The sequence below is a fragment of the Malaclemys terrapin genome, chromosome 10 (assembly GCF_027887155.1).
Source record: "Malaclemys terrapin pileata isolate rMalTer1 chromosome 10, rMalTer1.hap1, whole genome shotgun sequence".
Lineage (NCBI taxonomy): Eukaryota > Metazoa > Chordata > Testudines > Emydidae > Malaclemys > Malaclemys terrapin.
In genome coordinates this window covers 56,506,668-56,530,689 of record NC_071514.1, presented here as the reverse complement: position 1 = coordinate 56,530,689, position 24,022 = coordinate 56,506,668, and the positions used below count along the sequence as shown (strand labels likewise).

General features: G+C 44.5%; 2 protein-coding genes across 6 annotated transcripts in view; one reads left to right on the top strand and one right to left on the bottom strand.

Annotated features, from left to right (window-relative positions):
• Nucleotides 1–4,358, bottom strand: part of KATNIP (katanin interacting protein) — a 183,483-nt gene extending 179,125 nt beyond the window's left edge. For 3 of the 4 annotated variants that reach the window (XR_008446476.1, XM_054042252.1, XM_054042254.1), the window contains exons 1-3: nucleotides 4,317–4,358; nucleotides 2,631–2,671; nucleotides 397–473 (exon numbers count right to left, since the gene is read on the bottom strand). Coding sequence is in view for 2 of the 4 variants with exons in the window: in XM_054042252.1 (XP_053898227.1) it covers nucleotides 397–458 (62 nt within the window). In the remaining 2 variants the exon portion in view is untranslated. Of the gene's footprint in view, nucleotides 1–396; nucleotides 474–2,630; nucleotides 2,672–4,316 lie in introns of those variants that run through there. The other variant, XM_054042253.1, reaches the window with a different exon arrangement.
• Nucleotides 4,359–4,480: 122 nt separating this feature from the next.
• GTF3C1 (general transcription factor IIIC subunit 1) overlaps nucleotides 4,481–24,022 on the top strand; it is an 81,346-nt gene continuing 61,804 nt past the window's right edge. For both annotated transcript variants that reach the window (XM_054042472.1, XM_054042471.1), the window contains exons 1-6: nucleotides 4,481–4,724; nucleotides 11,944–12,153; nucleotides 14,646–14,822; nucleotides 18,937–19,080; nucleotides 20,376–20,472; nucleotides 22,941–23,064. In XM_054042472.1, the coding sequence (XP_053898447.1) occupies nucleotides 4,504–4,724; nucleotides 11,944–12,153; nucleotides 14,646–14,822; nucleotides 18,937–19,080; nucleotides 20,376–20,472; nucleotides 22,941–23,064 (973 nt within the window). In that variant the 5' untranslated portion in view covers nucleotides 4,481–4,503. The remainder of the gene's footprint in view (nucleotides 4,725–11,943; nucleotides 12,154–14,645; nucleotides 14,823–18,936; nucleotides 19,081–20,375; nucleotides 20,473–22,940; nucleotides 23,065–24,022) is intronic.

Genomic DNA, 24,022 nt, shown 5'->3' with positions numbered 1-24,022 from the left:
GGAGTAAAAATAACAGTCTAGAGCAGTGGTTCTCAAACTTTTGTACTGGTGACCCCTTTCACATAGCAAGCCACTGGGTGTGACCCCCCTTACAAATTAAAAACACTTTTTTATATATTTAACACTATTATAAATGATGAAGGCGAAGCAGGGTTTGGGATGCAGGCTGACAGCTCGCGATTCCCCCATGTAATAACCTCATGACCCCCTCAGGGGTCCTGACCCCCAGTTTGAGAACCCCTGGTCTAGATGTTCCTGCTTGGGCTGGAGCCCAGAGTTTGACACTCTCCCTCTACCCAGACTCTGCATCACTGTCCACTTTTATACTCTGTTAATAAATACAAGCATTAGCCCAGTTTCCATAATATGAAAAGTGCTGGTGACCTTGCATCTTACCGGTTTCTTTGTTGAAGTAATATTAAATATTCATCATGCTTCTCATCAAAGTCAGTCACCATGTCCTTAATGTAAACCTGAAACAAGAAAATATAACTGGAGTAGTGGAGTAAGGAAAGGGTTCAGAACACAAAGTTTACTCTCCTAGCATCAGTAATAAAGAAGGCGGCTATATTCTAATGTTGAAGAACATTAAAACCCTCAACAGAGGAAACAAGGAAAACAATGCTGCACTACCTCCTAAAGAGATGGACTAGGGGCACGGCTACACTAGCGAGTTTACAGTGGCACAGCTGCACCAATGCAGCTGAGCTGTTGTAAGCTCTCTAATGAAGCTGTTCTAAACTGATAAGAGAGTGCTCTCCCATTGGCTTAACTACTCCAGCCCCCACGAGTGCTCTCCAGCCGTAGCTATGTCAGCAGGAGAAGCCACTGTTCACACCGGAGCTTATGTTGGTGTAAACGTCTGTCTCTCGGGGGGGTGATTTATTCACCCCCTGAACCCTGAGTGACATAAATTATGCCGACATAAGCTGGAGCGTAGACATAGCCTAAGTAATTATTTAGTTGGAGTACTGCCCACTATGTGTGAGATGCCTTCCAAACACTTAAGAAGTAACATCCCTGCTCCAAGGGGATGCACAATTTAAGGACAAACAAGTAAACAACTTTCAGGGAAAGGGGAATAACAAAAGACAATATATACAAGCTGTTAACTAATAGATCTTTTCCTCCTCTGTGTACTATGAGATTTCTCAATTTGCAAGGCATGAATTAAATAATTCACACTTGTTATTGCACAGTGTATTTTCTTAAAATAACTCACATTACTGGCCTACTTTGCAAGAATGTATTGTTTAATTGCTGCTTTAACATAGGAGTTTTCATAAAACAAAACAGTGACTCGAATACACTGAATTTATAGTAAAAAAAAGGAAGCACCAGAAATATTTTCACAATTCTAAACTTGAAAAACAGTTGTATTTTATCTCAATTGACAATACAGTATAAGGACTTTGTAGTCTGATTTGTATTTTACAGTTCCCAGTGGAATCTTAGCATGTAGCTGTAACCCACACACCGCCTGCGTGTGGTGTTCTGTCCCATCTAATGGCACTGAGACCACTTAGAGAAAAAGATTAATGGGTCTGCTAACAGCCACATGACTTTTGGCTGATGCATTTAGCCCCAGAGATCCCAGGTTCGATCCCGCTCGACGACAACTGGAGTCTGTCAGTGTTACATAGCAACTAATCAGGACTGATTCAACTCCCACTGAAGTCAATCTGAGTCTTTCCACTGACTTAATAAGAACTGAATTGGTCCTCAGAACAGAAAATGTGAGATTGTTTAGAACATCTACTGAAAATACACAAACATATACTTTTTACAAGCTGGTGAGTTCATGTGTATTATGAGGCAAACTAATTCATACCCTAATGTCTCTTATTGTTATTAGAGAAATCTTTCTGAGTTATTTTATTATCTCATTTACTTACGATGTTTTTGTTTCATTTTTAAACTATAAAACAATTACTTTGGAATGGGGAAGAATTAAGGGGTTATGCAAAGTATTCTTCAACTAGGAAACATACACTAGCAGAAGAATAAAACGAATCAGTAGAGAAAAGTTTATAAATGCTAACCTTTCAGCAGCAGTTTGTGGTCCAGCAGCCAATTACAACTCGGTTTACAATTAAAAGAAGATACTGAACACCTAGCTTTGTTTTTCCAATTAAAAGTGAAAGCTAAAAGTAGTTGTAGCATTACAACTTGGAAAGGAGCTCATTGGGGAGTGGAGGCAGTAGCAACCCTCCACCTCCACAACACCACTTTGTTTCTCTTCTTAAATTCCCAAGAAAATAAACTGGGACGCTTAAACCAGTTTCCAGTTCAGGCCCATAAAGTAAACTTCATTTTAAATGCTGCCCGTTTCTCTCAGACTTGGCTGTCACAGGGAACCAGTACTTCCCTTAGAAATGATGCAATATATATTGTGTTTCTTTCTAAGGAGGTTTAAAGAGATGTGCAACATGAAGGATGCAATAAGGCAGAAGCTAGGGTTCAGGCTGACAGTTGAATACAGATTACAAGAACATATTTCAAGTTACCAGGCCTCTCTCAACAGTTACAGTCCAGGGTGATACTCCTGATGCATCTCCAATACATGTCAATAAAGTAAAAAGTTTACTCCCTTCAGCCTCTATATGCATATAAACCACTTGAATACTTACACACTGAAAAGTAACAGAGGGGTAGCCGTGTTAGTCTTGATCTGTAAAAAGCGACAAAGAGTCCCATGGCACCTTATAGACTAACAGATGTATTGGAGCATAAGCTTTTGTGGGTGAATACCCACTTCGTCAGACGCATGACACTGAAAAGCTTAATTTACACACTGAAATAAGGATTTTATATAGTTTCTTATAAAAAATAAACAATATATTCTTGACTTTGCTAGCCTGCATGGTATCTGTGAATATGATCTCCCCAGTTCATTAGTTATCCACTCTATCTTCCAGAAAAGACATCTTAGGCCTGGTCTACACTACACAGTTAGATTGACATAGGGCAACTATTGTACACACTACAGTCTTGCTCATGCTGATGTAAGCGCCCTACAACACCAACATCATAACTTCACCTCCATGAGAAGCGTAGGGCTTATGTTGGTGTAGTTAGGGTGATGCAGTGTCAATATAGACACTGCATTACTTACATGGGCTGTTGGTTGTCTTGTCAATTTCACAGCTCCATGCTACTCAGAGCCATGAAATTTACAAGAAAGCCTGACTCCCCACCTCACTGCTGCCCTGTCTCCACTCCAAGTTGGGCTGCCAGCCAGGCTCCCAGCTTGGGCTGCAGCCTGGACTCCCCACTGAGAGCCTCTCTATTCTCCAGTGTCCCGGTTCTCTGCTCCTGTCAGGGAGTCCGGCTGCATCATCGCTCCCAGCTCAGAGCCTGGCTGCCCCTCTGGGCTCTTGGTTCCCTGCCAGGAGCACAGCCGCCGAGGATCTCCCTGCTGGAGATGATAAACCCCAGGTGGTTTCCCCCCACTGCCAATGGGGAACTGGAAGGCGAGTAGCCGGGTGGGAAGCTGTGCAGAGCTGAAAGCCCTGGCTCTCACCCCCTCACACTGCCCTTCTTCAGTCGGTGGAAGCGCTCCTGGTGAGGACGCACACCACCAACAGAAGGAGGACAGTGTGGACATCAGCCACCACAGTCATTACTGTAGTGGCTGTAAGTCGACCTTACCTAGGAAGACTTAAGATTGTAGTGTAGACATGCATAAGATCTGAATTTCTAATGCAAAGGAAAAAAACCCTCTTTTTTCTCCTGTTCACATATAACCTCTAAAACAATGCTGGGCAATCTGCAGCCCGTCAGGTTAATCCGCCTGCGGCCGCAGGACAGTTTGTTTACATCGGCCGTCCGCAGGCACAGGCGCCCGCATCTCCCAGTAGCCGCGGTTCGCCCTTCCCGGCCAATGGGAGCTGCGGAAGAGACATTCCTTCGTTCCATGTCGATATTAATTTAAACGCACAGCGCTGTTTGAAATGTCTGCAGGCAGGAGACGGGTTGTAAGAGCCCCCGGAAAGCTGCTGTTTGGGGCAGAGGCGAAGGCCCAACTCCTCAGCCTGGGTTTTTAAGCTGAACACCGATCGCTGTTCCGGGGCAATGGCAGGGTGGGGCCAGAACAAACATTGTTACATTGCGGCCGGAGCCCCTCATCGCACAAGCACCAGAGCCCGCCGGCGGGCCTCCCCCCCCCCATCCCGGCCGGGCCTCCCCGCTCTCCCCATCCCGTCCTCCCCGCTCACCCCAGGCCAGTAATTCGCCTTCCACTCGGAGCCTCCCCTCTGCACCCCGTCCCCACTCCTCCGCTGCTTCACCCCGGAGCCTCCCCGCCCGCCCCGTACCGTGTCTCTTTCCCGCTAGCGGCGACACCGACAGCTCTGCCGCCTTCCCTGTTTACCGGTTCCCTTGGTTACCGTCGCGACTAGCAAACCTCACTTCCGGAGCGACTCTGTGACGCAAAATGAAGACGCGCAGGCGCAGTAGAGCTCATCGGATCGGCGTAGGGTCCGTCGGGAGGGTGGCGGCGGGATGGAGGCGCTGTGGGCTCTGCTGGACGAGGTGGCCCTGGAGGGTCTGGATGGGATCACGCTGGACACTTTATGGCACCGGCTGAGCAGCCGCGTCCCGCCCTTCCCGCTGCCCCTGGAGCCCGCCACGCAGCAGCTCCTGTGGGGTGCACTGAGCGCCCAGCCCGGCCTCAGCTTCTACCTGTTACCGCGGGAGCGGCCCCCCCTCCGCCTGCACGATCGGTGAGGGGCGGCCGTGAGGGAAGGGGAGGGGGGGGGCGGCAAAGGGGAGGGGGGCTGTGACATTCAGGGGTGCAGTCCAAACCGGTGAGAGGCTGTTTCACCCCTGCCCTGCAGACTTGGGTGCCTCAGAAAGCTTTGCTGCTATACCTCCCCCGGGCTACTCACATTCCTCCAGTATGCAGGTAACACCCTGAGTGTCTGGGTATGGCTACAACCTACCCCAGTCACACATCAGACACAGCCTGGTTTCCACTTGCATGGTGACCCCAACACACTCCTAGGCCTGGGTTAAGAACATAAGAACGGCCGTACTAGGTCAGACCAAAGGTCCATCTAGCCCAGTATCCTGTCTGCCAACAGTGGCCAATGCCAGGTGCCCCAGAGGGAGTGAACCTAACAGGTAATGATCAAGTGATCTCTCTCCTGCCATCCATCACCACCCTCTGACAAACAGAGGCTAGGGACACCATTCCTTTCCTATCCTGGTTAATAGCCATTAATGGACTTAACCTCCATGAATTTATCCGGTTCTCTTTTAAATCCTGTTATAGTCCTAGCCTTCACAATCTCCTCAGGCAAGGAGTTCCACAAGTTGACTGTGCGCTGTGTGAAGAAGAACTTCCTTTTATTTGTTTTAAACCTGCTGCCCATTAATTTCATTTGCTGGCCCCTAGTTCTTATATTATGGGAACAAGTAAATAACTTTTCCTTATTCACTTTCTCCACATCACTCATGATTTTATATACCTCTATCATATCCCCCCTTAGTCTCCTCTTTTCCAAGCTGAAAAGTCCTAGCCTCTTTAATCTCTCCTCACATGGGACCCGTTCCAAACCCCAATCATTTTAGTTACCCTTCTCTGAACCTTTTCTAATGCCAGTATAGCTTTTTTGAGATGAGACCACATCTCTACGCAGTATTCAAGATGTGGGCGTACCATGGATTTATATAAGGGCAATAAGCTATTCTGCGTCTTAGTCTCTATCCCCTTTTTAATGGTTCCTAACATCCTTTTTGCTTTTTTGACTGCCACTGTGCACTGCGTGGATGTCGTCAGAAAACTATCCACGATGACTCCAAGATCTTTTTCCTGATTAGTTGTAGCTCAATTAGCCCCCATCGTATTGTATGTATAGTTGGGGTTATTTTTGCTAATGTGCATTACTTTACATTTATCCATATTAAATTTCATTTGCCATTTTGTTGCCCAGTCACTTAGTTTTGTGAGATCTTTTTGAAGTTCTTCACAGTCTGCTTTGGTCTTAACTATCTTGAGCAGTTTAGTATCATCTGCAAACTTTGCCACCTCACTTTTTACCCCTTTCTCCAGATCATTTATGAAAAAGTTGAATAGGAGTGGACCTAGGACTGACCGTCGGGGAACACCACTAGTTATCCCTCTCCATTCTGAAAATATACCATTTATTCCTACCCTTTGTTCCCTGTCTTTTAATCAGTTCTCAATCCATGAAAGGATCTTCCCTCTTATCCCATGACAACTTAATTTACGTAAGAGCCTTTGGTGAGGGACCTTGTCAAAGGCTTTCTGGAAATTTAAGTACACTTTGTCCCCTGGATCCCCCTTGTCCACATGTTTGTTGACCCCTTCAAAGAAATCTAATAGATTAGTAAGACACACATTTTGGTTTCCCCAAAAAATGTGTGTTCTGGACGGTCCAGCCCTCTCCCGTACAGTCCACATATATTAGGTCCATCCCCCTCTAGGGGGGATCAATTTGCAACAGTTGCTACCTTAAATGAAGTTACCCAGACAATTTCACAACGCTGGATTAGTTTTAATTGAAGAATAAAACTAGTTTATTTAACTACAAGCAGATAATTTGTGAGTACAAGTGTATGGCATAAGTCAGAAATGGTTACAAGAGAAATACATATAACATGCTTCTTAGTACTAACCTTAACAAACGTGTTTTCAGTAACGCTGCTGACCAAACTCTCAGGACAGGATCTGCTCCCAAACTCCAACAGCTGTTTCTTTTGGCCTCTTAGGTGAAAAGGAGAGAGATGGATAGGGAGAGAGAACTTGAGGTGTTTTTGCCCCTCACTTTTATAGTTCAGTTGCCCTTTGAAATTGTCTTTTCTAAGGGTTACCCCTAGATAAAGTTCGTTTCTGTTATGAGGACCGAGATAAAGAGGCTGATGATGGTACAGGTTCGATGCTGCTGTTTGCTAAGAAGCAGATCTATTTGTTCCTGTCCATCCTCCATCTCCTCCCCTCCCCCCGCTTCCTTGCCCAAGAATGGCCACTTGATAGGTGATTGCCCATCGGCTTTGATGACACTTGGCTAGAGGCATCAGTTTGTCCTTTGTCTTTGAGAATCAGGTTTACCCTCCCCAGACTTGTCTGATAAACACATTTCAGCCATGATTTCAGCTTATGTTTATAATGTTGCTACTTGCATTGCACCCTGAGGATATTGACCAACAAGTTATTAGTTTTCAAATGATACCTTACAAGGCATATTTTATACAAAGATTATTACAGTGATGTGTAGGGTCTGAATACAGGGGTGCATTTGGTCACGGGTGAAATGGGTGGGATGTAGGGATGGGGCTGCCAAGGGTGAAGTGGGTGTGGGTATAGGGTGGGCTGACAGGGTGTGTGGAAGGGGGTTTGGTTGGTTAGGGTGCGACTGGCAGAGCGTGTGTTTGGGGGGGTTGGTTGGTTAGGGTAGGCGGGTGGGACTGGCACGGGGGAGGTGAAGTGGGTGAGGGTTGGGTGCTAAGTTCCCCCTAAGCTGCGCAGCAAGCTATAAAGGGCCGTGCAGGCACAGGGGCCTGGCGGGGAGCAAGTTGGGGTGCGCAGGGGTGCCCCGGGTCTCTCCCCTGGCCCCAGGGCTCCTGCTGCCGGGGAGAGGGCTGGGGGGAGTCCTCTGGCCCCAGCCCAGAGGCAGTCTGCACCCCAAACTCCTCATCCCAGCCCCACCCCAGAGCCCACACCCCTGCGCACTGCCCCAGCCCTGAGCCCCTTCCCACACCCTCAAAACCTCATCCCTGCCCTGCCCCCCAGAGCCCTCACCCCAACCCTCTGCCCCAGCCCTGAGTCCCCCCCACACCCCAAACTCCCCAGCCCCACTGCAGAGCCTGCACCCCCAGCCAGAGCCCTCACCCCCCCGCACCCTAATCCTCTGTCCCAGCTCTGAGCCCCCTCCCACACGCCAAACCCCTCGGCCCCACCCCCGCCACACATCACCTCTATATTGGTGCACATAACAAAATTCATTCCGCACATGGATGTAAAAAATTAGAGGGAACATGGGTTGGATGTGGGTGGAACTGGCAGGGTAGGGGGTGAAATGGGTGGCTGTGGGGCTAGCAGGGTAGGACGTGTAGTGGGTGAGGCGCACAGGGCATGCACAAGTGGCCCATCCTCAATCCTAAGGCAGCAGTGTAGACCAGTAGGAGGCGTGTCCTATCTGGCAGTGTGATGCTCTTCTGCAAACATGGCCTTGCCCTAGGTCATCAGGAAAGCCTGCCTGAAGGAAGAGCTGGCCTTGCATTGAGCTGTGACTGTCACCAAGTGTGGGCTTGGCTGGAAAAGGGCAGTACTTGCTTTGTGTTTCCTGGCTGCCTCCCCTTCTAGGTATTGGTTGTGTAGGCTTGTAAGGTATGTGCTGGAGAGTCACTGAAATACAGCAGGAACTTCACCTCCTGCTTCCCCTTCCTCTCTGCTCTCCCTGCTCTGTGTCCATCCTCTTGACAAGAAGTTTTTTTCACATTTTCAGAGTGAAAAGGGCTTTGCAGTAAAGGAAGTCCTGTCACCTTTTGTTGGGGAGTGAAGAGAGATGCCTAATTATGTCTAAGGGTGTCTTTGGTAAAGAGGATCCATCCCCTATGAATGCTCAGTCTGCAGAAAGTTTTCTTGATCTTTGTGTGGAGGTGGGATGCATTCCTTCTGAAATTGTGTAAGGCATTCGCTTGTTTTCACAGGCAAGTCTTGCATGTTAACCTGTTTCAGGAAGAGTCTGATTGCCACTTATAATTATTTCTTGAAAAATAGATGTTTTGCTGGGAAGTGTCTCCCTTTTCTTTGTTCTCGTTTTGTAAGAAATCTAAAACACTCTTGGACCTATCCTTTGACCACATTCTTCCTACTCATGTGCTGATACAGTAGAACCTCAAAGATACGAACACTAGAGTTATGGACTTACTGGTCAAACGAACACCTTGTGGAACCGGAAGTCCTCAATCAGACAGCAGCATAGACCAAAAAAAAAAGAGAGAGAGAGAGAGAGCAAATACTGTACTCAGGGCTTCAGTCACAGGGGGTTGGGGCTGCAGCCATGGGGGCAGGGTTCTGGGCAGGATGAGGGGGGTGCCTTGGAGCTTCTGCCCCATGGGAGCAGTGGGGCTCAGGGCTTTAGACCAGGGGGGAGCGTTGGGGCTTGGGACTTCAGCCCCGCAGCTCTATTCCCAGCTACAGCCCCGCGGGGGCATCGGGACTTGGGGCTTTAGCTATGAGGGAAGCGCTGGTTTCAGGCCCAAGGCTCCCCTAGTAGCTAAAGTCCCGAGTCCCAGTGCCCTTGCCCCCCAGCTGAAGCTGGGAGAGGTGCCGGGGGGAGCCACAAACCCCAGCGCCCCCCAGCGGGGCTGAAGCTGGGAGCGGAGTTGCAGGGCTAAGGCCCTGAGCCCCAGCACTCCCCACAGGCCTAAAGTGCTGAGCCCCATGTTCCCGCGGGGCAAAAGCCCTGAGCCCCCTGCCCGGGGCCCTGGTGCCCCAATGCTCAGAAACCACGACCCTCCCCCAGAGTCCTGACCACCCCACCTCCCATCTCCCCCTCTCCCCCCCCCCCACACCCCCGTCCACGGCTGCAGCCCCAATCCCCCATGTGGCTGAAGTCCCTTCAGAATTACGGAACATTTCAGAGGGTACATCTGTACTTACCTCCGCTTTCGGTGGTAAGCAATCGATCTTCTGGGATCGATTTATCGCTTCTTGTCTAGACGCAATAAATCGATCCTGGAAGTGCTCTCCGTCGACCCCAGTACTCCTGCTCCGCGAGAGGAGTACACGGAGTCAACGGGGGAGACTGCCTGCCGCATGTGGACCCTCGGTAAGTACCTTGTAGTTTGAACTAAGGTACTTTGACTTCAGCTACGTTATTCACGTAGCTGAAGTTGCGTATCTTAGTTCGAACTGGGGGGTTAGTGTGGACGAGCCCAGAGTTACAGACAACCTCGTTTCCCGACGTACAGTAGAACTCTGAGGTTCTACTCTGAGGTTCTACTGTACCTAGAATAGCAGTTATATGTCAGTAGTGTTTGTAAAGTGTGTTTTACTGTAACTTTTTTGCCATAACATCAAATAAGTGTACTAAACTGAAGTTATTAATTTTTAACTCAACAACAAAAAATAAATGTTGTGGTGTGAATGCTATCATTAACTTTTGGGAAAGAAAGACACTACATACCTGTCTGCCAGCTCCCAGAATCTCACCTTTTCTAAATGCTGTTAATTCCCATGCAGTTTAATTTTATTGACTAAGGCTATGAATCCAAACATAGGAGATAGTTAAAGAAGAGCTGCTGAACATTCCTGCCTATTTAAAAAATTTTTTTTTTTAAATTAAGGAGCGAGCTTATGCAAGATCACTGCAGGCCCAAAACCCAGGTATTTAACATGACAAACCCCAGTCTTATCCAGTGTACCATTCTGCTTTGCAGCATGACTCCTCTCCCAAGCATGCATAGAATACAGCAGTGGTTCTCAAACTTTTGTACTGGTGACCCCTTTCACATAGCAAGCCTCTGAGTGCGACCCATTTTAACACCATTATAAATGCTGGAGGCAAAGCTGGGTTTGGGGTGGAGGCTGACAGCTCGCGACCCCCCCATGTAATAACCTCTCGACCCCCTGAGGGGTCCCAATCCCCAGTTTGAGAACCCCTGGAATACAGGATTCTGCTGCTGTCTACTACACAGTTGTGTAAACCAGTGGGAAATTGTCTCAAGTCGTTCTCCAGTGCCTGGTCTGGAAAGGAGCTAATAATTACTTGTGTAATTCAAATAACCTAAGCTAGGGATATGAAGGTCAGGGGGCTGCTGATCTGTGTGTGGAGGGATGGCATGATTAACAATCTTAACAGTAACCTTGTAGTGTTAAGGCAGAATAATGTCCAGAATGCATGGAATATGTGATAGTCAGATTTACTGATCTTTTGATACAGTTTTATAAAAGCAGATGAGGTAGCTTAAGGTTTTGCATTTGAATTAAAGTTTGATAAAGCTGTGGTATGTATTACTTTTGGGTATCTGGTGGAGAAAGAAATGAAAGCTTTATGGAGCACTGGAGTGGGTTATTTACAGTGTTGTGGGCAAGATGGAAAAGAAAGCATGGGTGGGGTATAAACTTGCAACCTTAATTGTTACTAAATATAAGTTTTGTATACTAATATGGCCCTCAACTCTCACAACTCTCTCCTGTATTTGTCAAAAACTATAAAACTAGAAATAATTTGTGAATTGCACTATTTTAATGGTTTTGTAAATAAATCAAAATTAATATAAAAAACTTAGCTTCTGTACATGATTGTCTTACTGCAAAATAATCAGAAAATAAAAAGCATTGCAACTTTTTTTTGAAAAGTATTGAAAAAGAGTCAAGTGCTGCATTAGTTCAGTGTTCCTGTCTAAAACTCGTGGTACGTGTGCAAATCAATAAAAGGACATTAAAATTCAGCAAGGCCAGTGTGCATATTATTACGCTCCTGACACAGTTATGCTAAAAATTCTCTTTGTTTGCTCCCATCTCCTCAGAAAAAGCCTTTTCATTATGCTCTGAATGTTGACATACACCTCTACCCCGATATAACGCGACCCGATATAACACGAATTCGGATATAACGCGGTAAAGCAGCGCTCTGGGGGTGTGGGGTGCGCACTCCGGTGGATCAAAGCAAGTTCAATATAACGCGGTTTCACCTATAACGCGGTAAGATTTTTTGGCTCCTGAGGACAGCGTTATATCGAGGTAGAGGTGTATTTGGATTCCTTGTTTAAGAAGTGCAACACTAATTCTGCATTTCCTGGCTTTCTAACTTTTGAGATTTGAAAGATTTTTAGTTCTAGGTTTCTTCCAAGACGTTTGTTGGAGATCCGTTGAAATGTAGCAGCAACCTTAAATTCAGCTTTTAAGTTGTTTTTGTCTTGTGAATGTTACAATTTTAAATACTGGCTCCCTTTGCATTTTTATTTCAGGTATGAAGAAATAGATCTTGAAACAGGAATACTGGAAACAAAAAGAGATCCTGTCCCTCTAGATGATATTTATCCTGTCCATATGATTTTGGATAATAAGGATGGCATTCAGGGTTCATGCCAATATTTTAAGGAGAGATTAAATTATACTGATCAAATTAGGACAGAGGATTTGCAGCCTTGTTATGCCTACACAGAAGCCTATGAAAAGTGAGTAAGAAGATTTCAATATTTGTTGGTGTTTCATTTTAAATTACAATGCTTTGCTATTTGGAAACAGCTCCTTTTAAGGAGAGCTGAGCCTGGCTCCTAGGGATGTAAAATATTAAATGGTTAACTGGTAAGCATTAGTTTTACCATTAACCCCCAACCCTGGGCCGCACCGGCCGGAGCCACCCCGGACCGCGCAGGCTGGGACCTCTCCCTTTAATTGGTTAACCAGTTAAATGGTATAATTTTAATCATTTAAACGGTTAAGTTTTTAAACAATATTTACAGCCCTGCTGGCTCCATGATTTAATTTGCCTTTATTTTGCTGCATTAGATACATATAAATCAATGGAGGAAAGTCTCTGTAAAGAAACCATTGTTTTCAATATAACATTGATTTTATGTTGCAGCTGTAGAGACAATGCTTGTGCATCCTCCAAAAATGCACACTGAGATTTTCAGAGGCATGGGGTTTCAAGCTATCTCTCCTTCACCACATTCATCAAAGGCATATATGAGTGACTAAGCTTTCTTAATCAGATCCAAATGCATCCATTGGTCTTGCATTCCAATTATTGTAAACTCTGCTGCCTATTTCTTGCCCTGTTTCACCCTAAATAATTGCTCTTCCTCTTTGGTGTCTGCAGTCTTCAAATAATTGTAGACATTTGTACCTTCCCCATCCAGATAGCACTTATACAAGTTGTCATGTTTTCTACCATTATAGAGGTTCTAATTATGAATCTATTAACCTAACATTTGCCATTATAATTCCACTTCCAGTTGTTTATACTGTTGCCAAACTTTAACTGTTTATGCTGAAATTTACCAACCGTATAGGCTATTTGGTGTAGTAGTTGTACCTGTGTCAATCCCAGGATATTAGAGAGACAAGGTGGGTGAGGTAATATCTTTTATTGAGCCAACTTCTGTTGGTTCAAAACCTTGTCTCTCTCACCAACAGAAACTGGTCCAATAAATATATGATCTCACCCACTTTGGGTTGTTTGGTGTCCATCTCAGGTCACCTTTTTTTTAGAAATTTCAAGTAAAAGTTTCTGAGGAAGTTTGGGGAAAATAAGTATTTCAAAAATGGTCAGAAAAAAATGTTAAAAGCATTCTAGCACACCTGTGGTTTGGAACAAGAATCTGAAATTTGGCAGGAGGACCGAGAGGCATCTTTTTCTGTCCTCATGGAACTCTGGCCCGATTTGGCCAAACTATAAATCCTTGGGAAAATCTTGTACACAAACAAGAGAAATCATTTGAAGCTTGCTGGTTAAACATCTGAATATTCTGTCTGCACTGAGCCTCCCAAACCCTTTGTCTGGCCTACCGTCAGCTTGGCTTCTCTCCATTTTAACAATTGAGAAATTTAGCCTGGAACCAGATATATAGATTTTCAAACCAGGCTTTTGAAGTTTTTCTCTTTTAAATTAGCTCTCAGATCTCAGTGCTGCCAAGGTACTACATATCCCTGGTAATACAGTGGAGAAGTCTAGGCTTTCCTTTGACAGTTGTTTGGAGTAAAACAAACATGTATTTAGTAATGCTACCACTATTCAATGTTAAAAACATGACTAAACAAGTTACTCTGGAACTTCTTACATTTCTCTATTGATGTGCTGCATTATCAGCACTTGGAGAGCATGTAGGCTGTATAATATGCACCTAGCAGCTGATCATTTTGTATGTGCACTGCTCTTGTTATGACTAAAGCTCCATCACCAGTTCCTGCTGCAAGGTTACTTCTTTTAATGCTGCTTACTAAGCCCATGTCTGTGCTACAGCAGTGCAGCTATGCTGCTCTAGTGCAATGCTGTAGACACTTCCTACCATGCCCGAAGATAGAATTCTTCCATCAACTTAGTTACATCTACAGTGTGAATTTTTCAGAACCCCTGAGTGCTGTAGCGACGTCGACCTAACTTTTAAGTGTAGACCAGGCCTAAGCAGCTTACTAGCTTCCTGAAAAATAATTTGATACTTTCCATCCCTCAATTCAGCATTTAAAACACTGTTGTGAAAGCAGTTCTATTACTTTAAAGGGCTAGTATGAGTAACAAGCCTCTTGTTATTGCTGATGTCGGTTACCTAATATCAAGCCTATCGTGGAATTGTTGCAATTGTCCTCAGCCTATATGGAGATAGTGGTTGAGAACAAGACCATATCTCAGTTCTGTATCAGGAAGGTGGGAAAGGTTTGGATAGGAGCCAGGCAGGCAGTTCAATCGACAACTTCCTAAATTTCAAACTTGGTGCTTAGTGAAGTATTTTTCTGGAGTTACAGCTAATCATTTGTAATGTTAATGGGTGTTATATGCCATCATGAAGAGGGAGAGAAAGTTCTAGATCTTCAGCTGAGCCTTGTTCAACTTCAAAGTAATCCCTTCAGTAATCATTTTCGCTCAGAAAAGAAAGCAGTTGGGGAAATGGTTAAATTTAGGCGCTCTGGGAAACTAACCTCTCATCTCTTGCTGTTTGCTTTGTAGGTGGGGGGAGAAACTCGTTATCGTTGCTTCACAGATTCTGCGCTACAGGGCTTTAATTGGCTGGGAGGGGGATCCAGACTTAAAACTCCCAGACTTCTCCTACTGCATTTTGGAGCGATTAGGTCGTGCTAGATGGCAAGGGGAACTTCAGAGAGACCTTCACAGTGGGGCTTTCAAGTAAGTATAGAGTTTGTTGCTGTTTATAAAGTAAATCAAAGCCTTGCAGACAAGGCTTCATTCATCAGGAATGTCTCATCACAGTACTGTGGGCACTTTGTTTCTGCAGGTCCTGTGCTTCTGGAGATGCCAGCTTACTGCTTGTAGTAACTAAATTTCATGGTACTTCCTCACCAAAACAGTTATTAACCTTGTGTCTTTTCCAAATTCCCATTTGGTTAACTACTTTATGCTTTCTTTAAATTCCTCCTGCAGTTTCAGTTGGAGATTGTATTTTAATTTCCTATCCTAACCTGCTTATATATAGGGATTACTTTCATGTGGAGGACTGATCCTAATAGCTATAGCTAGATACAAAACATGAAGATGAAGTGCTGCAAAGCCCAGATGCGCAATTTAATATGCCCAGTTGCTGCTTCTTTCCCTTTCACCTACCCCCAGATGATATTGAGGGGATGGTGCGGGGATTTCTGCTGTACCTGAATCCTGGGTGGGATCTGCTTCCTTTATACTAGTTTCCAACTACTAGATAGGAAAACTTGAAGTTCCACCTAGCCCATTTTTTGCTACTCTACCCCTCTTTTCAAGACTCCAATTTTTTTAGTCTCTTATCCCTTCCTCTTACCCTTATTAATAGTTTAATTGCCTGCTTCTGCTGTTTTTGTTAGTTTTACCAAGCAGCAGCATGAAATTGGCATGGCTCTTGTCATGTGCAGACTTTCTATAGTTTTACTGCTGCTATCCATGTTAATTCACACTGTTCCTGCTGATTATGACTAGGCCCTACCAAATTCACGGCCATGAAAAACACGTCACGGACCATTAACTCTGGTCTCCTCAGGTGAGATCTGGTCTTTTGTGTACTTTTAACCTATACTATTCATATTTCACCGAGGAGATCAGCATTTCTCAAACTGGGTGTCCTGACCCAAAAGGGAGTTGCAGGGGGGTCACGGTATTGCCACTCTTACTTCTGCGCTGCCTTCAGAGTTGGGCGGCTAAAGACCGGTGGCTGTTGGCCGGATGCACTCTGAAGGCAGCAGCACAGAAGTAAGGGTAGCAGTACCATACCATGTCACCCTTACTTCTGTGCTGCTTTCAGAGCTGGGCGGCCAGAGAGTGACGGCTGCTGACTGAGGGCCCAGCTCTGCAGGCAGCAGTGCAGAAGTAAGGGTGGCAATACCATACCATGCCATCCTTACTTCTGTGCTGCTGCTGGCAGCAGCTTTGCCTTCAGAGCTGGGCTCCCGGCCAGTAGCTGCCACTCTCCAGCTGCCCAGCTTTGAAGGCAGCGCCGTCACCAGCAGCAGCGCAGAAGTAAGGGTAGCAGTACCACAATCCCCCCATACAATAACCTTGCGCCCCCTCCCTCCCCCAACTCCTTTTTGCTTCAGGACCCCTACAATTACAATACCATGAAATTTCAGATTTAAATAGCTGTAATCATGAAATTTACAATTTAAAAAATCCTATGACCATGAAATTGACCAAAATGAACCGTGAATTTGGTAGGGCCCTACTTCTGAAGCTCAGACAATGAAACTGTCTGCAGACCTAGAAAGGTGTAAAAGATTCTGTTCGTGTTCACAAGATTTTGTTTGTAATCATAAGGACTAGAAATTTAATATTTATTTAAAATGCAAACCTAAGTTAGGCAGAAATGTCCCTCAGTATTTGAGAAATTAGGATAGGTTGTTCCTTAGAAAATACAGTCCATCAGGGAAGTTTTCCGATACTTTCCCCACTTTGCTTCTAATTGGCACTTCAGTTCATCACTCTTGGTATTTCCAATGTCGGGTGATATGTTCTAGGTAGATGTCCCTCGACCTCGTGACAGCGTCCAACACCAGGAGTTGCTGCATCAGCCGAGCATAGGGCTGACCAATTCCGCATTCCTGCAATACTCAGACCATCCTAACCCTGCATTGAATACAGAACTATTAATTTCCTCATGGGTGTTTCTGTGGAGCGCCCATCATAATATGAGTGTTTCACAAACATTAATGAACTTATCTTTACAACACCCCTGTGAGACACGGTGGTGGGATTACCTTCATTTTACAAATAGGGAACTCAGGCACAGAGAGATGAAGGTCATAATTGTCTATTTTGGGTGCCCAACTTGAGACATTTGGGGACTGATATTTTGGAGTACTTAATATTTTTGTAGGTTTCAGAGTAGCAGCCGTGTTAGTCTGTATCCGGAAAAAGAACAGGAGTACTTGTGGCACCTTAGGGCTGGTCTACGCTGGGGGGGCAGGGGGAGGGGAGAATCGATCTAAGATATGCAACTTCAGCTACGTGAATAGCGTAGCTGAAGTCAAAGTATCTAAGATCGAATTACCTGGGGTCCACACGGCTTGGGATCTACGGCCGCGGCTCCCCCATCAACTGCGCTACCGCCGCTCGCTCTGGTGGAGTTCCGGAGTCGACGGTGAGCGCATTCAGGGATCAATATATCGCGTCTCGTTAAGACGCGATATATCGATCCCGGATAAATCGATTGCTACCCACCGATACGGTGGGTAGTGAAGACGTACCCTTAGAGACTAACACATTTATTTGAGCATAAGCTTTCATGGGCTACAGCCCACTTCTTCGGGTGCATAGAATGGAACATATATTGAGGATATATATATATATATATATATATATACACACACACACACATACAGAGAGCATGAAAAGGTGGGAGGTTGTCTTACCAACTTTGAGAGGCCAATTAAGTAAGAGGAAAAAAAACTTTTGAAGTGATAATCAAGGTAGCCCAGTACAGACAGTTTGATAAGAAGTGTGAGAATACTTACATGGGGAGATAGATTCAATGTTTGTAATGGCTCAGCCATTCCCAGTCTCTATTTAAGCCTAAATTGATTGTATCTAATTTGCATATCCATTCAAGCTCAGCAGTTTCTCGTTGGAGTCTGCTTTCAAAGCTTTTCTGTTGCAAAATTGCCACCCGCAGGTCTGTCACTGAATGACCAGACAGGCTAAAGTGCTCTCCCACTGGTCCTTGAATGTTATGATTCCTGATGTCAGATTTGTGTCCATTAATTCTTTTGCGCAGAAACTGTCCAGCCTGGCCAATGCACATGGCAAAGGGGCATCGCTGGCACATGATGGCATATGTCACATCGGTAGATGTGCAGGTCAATGAGCCCCCGATGGCATGGCCGACGCGATTAGTTCCCACAATGATGTTACTTGAATAGACACGTGGGAAGAGTTGGCACTGGGCTCTGCCGCAAGGATAGGTTCCTGGGTCAGTGCCTTTGTTCAGTGATGCGTGGCTGCTGGTGAGCACCCGCCTCAGGTTGCGGGGTTGTACGTAAGCGAGGTCTGTCTCCCAAGATCTGTGAGAGTGAGGGATCATCCCTCAGGACAGGCTGCAGTTCCCCGATGATGCGCTGGAGAGGCTCCAGCTGGGGACCCAAGGCGACAGCCAGTGGCGCCCCGTCACTTTCCCTGTTGGGCCTGTCCTGTAGGAGGTGACTTCTGGGTACTCGTCTGGCTCTGTCAATCAATATATTTGTAGAATTTCATACACTCAGAGCACAGCTCCCATTGAGTTCAACTGTAGCTATGACTTCTCAGCACTTTTGCAAATCAGACCCCAGTTTGTTTCAAGTTAAGCACCTAGAAAATGAAAAATGCAGTTAGTGCCACCTGTGAAAAGTTTGATTTAAGTGACTTGCCCAGCATCATGTGGCAGAAGCGTAGATAAAATCCAATCTCTCAGTGTGACATTCAGCTGCCTTAACCATAAGACCATCCTTTCTTTTCTAATAGTATTTTTTCTCATTTATTATACACCTAACTTCAGCAGCAAATGAGGCTGAATCTTATAGACAACAGCCTCATTCAGTATACTACCCTGATTCATTTCCTGTACACTGAATGAGGCCCCATGGAGAAAGTGGTATGTGAAGATGTAATAAGACTATCATAATGTATATGCACAAGCGGGCTGAATTAAGGTTGTACAGGCAATTTGTATAGTAATTTAAATTTGTAAAGGGCGTTGGGATGATGGGTGCTATATGAATATAATTTGTTTATTATATTTATTTACAAGCCATCATGGGAGGTTCTGTGGATGTCTTGTCTTCTCTAGGGTGGATGCTGGTAAAATGCATTATCACAGAAGAGTATTAGACAGAAATGGTCTCATTTCAATGCAGTCCCATGTCATAAGACTACCAAGTGGAGCCCAGCAGCACTCCATTCTTCTGCTTTTGAACCGCTTTCATGTTGACAGGTATGTACCAAACAGAAGTTAGGTGGTTCTTCAGGGTGGCATGTGTAGTTTCTTACCATTAGGACATGCCCCTGGTGCCATAGGACCATCAAAACTTTCTGGAAGCAGTGCCTGTTGGTTACTGAATTAGCTCCTCCTCACAGTGGTTAAGCATTCAGGGACGGAGGTTGTATAAAGGATGTGTGCTCCTCCTCCAGCCATGGTTTGCATGGTAGGTATCCTGCTGCCAGGTCTTGTCCTACAGAGATCTGATTTTTCTTGTACATTGTTTTAATAGCTGTGTTATTATTGGATAGCTTCTACAGCGCTTTCTAGTGAATTTTTACTTCTGACTCTCTTTTCCTCTGTTGCATAGTTAGATCCTGCACTGGCTTTGACTTGGTCGTAGTGAAACAGCAGGCCTGGTTTCAGAACAGCTTGTGTATCTGGCTGTCTTCCTGGTATTGGATATTTGCATCTGCTGTTTGGGTGAAGGGCATTCCCCTAACCAGCACTCTGTGTGTAAATGAAATGAACTCCTCCATAAATTTTTAAAAATTCAACTCTGTATATGACAAATGTAACAGAGTGTGGGCTTTTAAATATGAAGTGGGTAAAAAAAATTGTGAAGTATGACTTCTTAGTTTCCCATGACAAACACTGTTTATATCAAATATAGTTTTATATCTGATAAGCATCCAACCTTTGAATATTGTTTGACAAAGAGTAGGTAGTCCTGTAACTAAGGCCTGTTAGTAGGAACCATTGAACCTACATGGACTTCAGAAAGCTTTTCATGTTTTCATGCTTCCAGGAGGCAAACCAGGGATTGATAGCATAAATCAAGATATGGGGAATATGATGGGTAGAGATAATTTTGGGAAGTCATCAGGGTACTGTGAAGTACTAATGTAGCTCAAAAGCTCTGCTGAAATCTATATTGGGTTTATCAACTTTTAGAGAAGTTTTGAAGTCCAACAGCCTATTGGAAAAGGTTTAGAAACTTATTCAGCGCCCCTGTTTTTGAGGGGAATTAACCAGTAGGGATCCCAACTTTTCAAAATTAGTGCACATCTTAAACCAAGGGCACTCAAATGAAATGTTGGGTTTTGAGTCAAAAATTGAATTGCATCTATTTTTTGTAAGACCTTAACAAAAAACAACTTGGATTTTCCCCTCAAATGTTGCTAAAATCTTTGCTTTTTATTTCTCAGTCTACCTCCGTGATGGTAACTAGCGTTTTCTGTGATATTTCTGGATGTAAAAATTCAGTGCTCATGAAGTTCATGTGTTGAATAACTTTCTTTTGTTTTTAGGAGGAGTAAATATGATATCCTTATGGAGAAGCTCTCAGGTATGCTGAGCACTCGACCAAACAAAATGGAAACATTGGGGAATCTGAGGGAAGAACTGGTGAGATTATCATTTGCTTTCAAGTTCAGTTTGCTGTTAATGAAATCCAAAAATTCAGCATTACAAGCAGAACTGGTCTGTATAATGAGAAGTATCAGACAACCTTATAATACTTCCCATTAAACAGACCTGTTTTCCATTGTTTCTAAGTGCCAGACTTCAACTTCTCAGGCTGAAATTTTCAGTGTGAGGTGTCTAATTCAAAACAAACTTTAGAAAGTTTCAGACAAAATGGCTCAGCCATTGCCCAGAATGAGGTATAAGGAAAATGTTGTTTATCATATTAAATAAACAACATTTCTCTGAGAATCTCTAGTGCCCCCATGTTCTGGAGCAAGGACTTGACATTTAGAAGCGGGTGGCCTTTGTGTCAGGGAGGTGCTTTTTACTCTTATGGTGGAAAATTACTAAAATTTGGCCAGGTTTTAAGCCTCTGAAAAATCTCAGTCCACATGAACTCAGTAGAGACTTGTTGGAGCTTCACAGCTACGTTCTCCAAAGACTCCATCCGCAGTGAGCATACGCCTGTCCAGGCTGAAGGGGCTAAGCAGGGCTTTGTCTGCCATTGCCACTCTTGGCTGATGCAGGTTTGGCTGGGGTGGAGCCAGGCACTGGAAGTAAGAGCCTGTGTTCTTGGTGCTCCTTTTTCTGGGCCCAGGCATCATGAAGGCGTAAGCTTTCTGAATTGGATGCAGAAGGGACTAGAGCCAGACCAGAGGGAATAAACTGGGACATGGAACCTGTGGGAGACTGGGACTTGGAAGGTGGCAGATGGGGAGAGAAACTGGGAGTAAAAGTTGTGGGGGGGAGGAGGAACAGGAAAAGACTGGCAGATTGAGAACTGGTGGGGGAGGGGTGTGATGGGACTGGGACAGGAGCCCAGAGAGGCAGACTAGGATTGGAAGGTAGGCCTCTGCTTCTCCCACCCCATTGGGAGCCTCTGGAGCTGCATAGCTGCAGCGAGCAGCCTCCTAAGGTGCCTGCTCTGAAGATAGGTTTGGGGCTACCTTTTTCCCCACTCCTGAAGGGAGGAGAGCAGTGGGAGCGGAAGGGGCTCTGTGATCCCCTCTTCTCTGCTTCTGGGAGCAAGGGGAATGTAGATCAATTTCCCTTTCATACTGGCTACAGTGTTTTGTATGAACTCTGGGGTTCCTCTGCTCTCTTCTATGTTGCCTCCAGCTGGTAGCTGAACTCCTCATATCCCATTAGTTACTAGTTTCTCGTCTTCCTTTGGCTGCTTCAACTCCATTTGGGTCACAAGGAAGTCAGGAGCTGGTACGTGAGGGGCTGTGAGAAGTGCCCCAACATTGCCTTAAAAAGGTCTATTACATCAACACTTTTACTTTTATCAACCAAACCTGTAATGTCATAAAATGTGCGTTAATTATATTACCCTCCTTTAATTCTCTGTTAATCGAGTCCTGTATCAGCTGCTCCATTATCTTGCCCAGGATCAATGTCAGACTGACAGGCCTAAAATTACCCAGGTCATCCCATCTGCCCTTTTAGAATACTGGCACAACATTAGCTTTCTTTCAGTCTTCTGGAACTTCCCTGTTCTAAGACTTCTTGAAAATCAGCATTAATGGCCCAGCCTGCTTCTTGGCCAGCTCTTTTAAAACTCTTAGATGCAAGTTATCTTGACCTGCTGATTTTAAAATGTCTATCTTTAGTAGCTTCTGTTTAACATCCTTCTAAGATACCAGCGGAATGGAAAGAGTGTTATCAGATGATATGACTGCATCATCTGTTCTTTTCCCGAATATAAAACATAAATATTTATTGAACACTACTTCTGTTTTGGCATTATTATTAATTCTACCATTTCCATTTAGTAATGGACCAGAGCCATTGTTAGGATTCTTTTTGTTCCTGATGTGCTTAAAAAAACCTCCTCCTTATCCTTAACTCTGCTGGCCATAGAGTTCTCCGTGTGTCCCTTTGCTTCCCTGATCAATTTTCTACAATTCCTAGCTTCTGATTTACATTCATTGCTATCAACTTTCCCTTTCTTCCATTTGTAATATATTATTATTTTTGATCTTGACAGTTCTGAATGGAGAGGGCAGAAGCAGGATTGAATGGAATGAAGGATTTAGTTGAGGTCTAGGACGTTTGAATAAACTGAACACAGTGGAAGAAAGGAGGCAAGGGATGGTAATTAGAGACAGATGTGATAGTGGGAAAGCTATTTTCCAAGACAGATAATGGAGAGCTTCTAGACAGGGAAAGACAACCGGGTACTACAAACCAGGTAAATGAAAAAGAAGTGGGATCTCAAGTCCTGGTCAAGGGGCTAGAGGCATATAGTAACTGAGTCAGAAACGTCTTTCTGTCCCTGAGGTGCTTCTGTTTACTTTTCTATGAAAGTCAAGGCTTTAGCTGCTGTTAACTTCCTGATTTGTAGGGAATGCTCCTTAAAATAGTGACATCTTTTTCATTTCTCTTTACTGTTACTGTTATTGTAGGGTCTCTGTGAAAGAACATTCAAACGTCTGTATCAATATATGATGAATGCTGGCCTGGCCAAAGTATTATCTACCCCGTTACAGGACTTGCACCCTGATGGTGGACCCTATAAAACAAAGAAAGGTAATTGCAGCCACATCTTTATTATGTACGCACTGATGTCATCAATTGTATAAACTAACCAAAATCTTAAATTGCAGAGTGTTTAAAGGTAAAGCTTCCTTTGCATCTCAGGTGTATATATAAAGTTATAAATTTGTTAGTACACAATGCAACACACCTGAAATCATTATCCAATCCAGGGATATATTGAGTATTAATAATAAACCAGGGATTAGTGGGATTATGATATGGTTAGGTTGCCAACCCCTGCCCTAGATGCACAGTACTAAGTTTTCCACTGTTTCACAGCTGCAAAAGGTAAACTTTTAAGAGTTTCTTGTCCATATATATTGTTATCAGGAGAGCCTTCTGATGACTGTGACTAATGCCACATCGTTTTCCCAAGTCTGCATGGAAAACCTGAAACAAATCTATTGGTTTAGTCCTGGTTCCAGCACTGTGATGTTTCATCCACATTATACATTTTAACCATATTACAACAGCTCAAAAGATAGCTGTTTTGTAACCAGGTTCCCTGAGTCTATTGTTTTCATAGAATAGAAGGGCTGTAAATCTTCAAGGGTGGTATTACATTTTGGTAGATAAAATTATTACAGTTAATTACTTTCTTTAGAAGACCCAGACATTTGTTAGGTGATTATCAGAGCAAAGGGACCGTGTCTTTGAAGAGACACTGCAATCTAAATTGGTTTTCTGAAGAGATGTATCTCACAGGATCACCATTGACACACCTTCCTGCACATAGTTAAAAGTTCCCTAATTTCATATTATGTCCTTTCATAGGACCATTTTCTCATCCCCTCAAATACTTCATTGTTTGATCCTAGAGATACCCTAAGTTACCTTTGCAAGTGAGCAGGAGACCTTTCCATCTGTATCCATCGTTTAAAACCTCAGGGCTGAGAGAATTATCATCAGGCCCATATGCAAGTGCCCACTTCCACTTGTGGTAATTCAT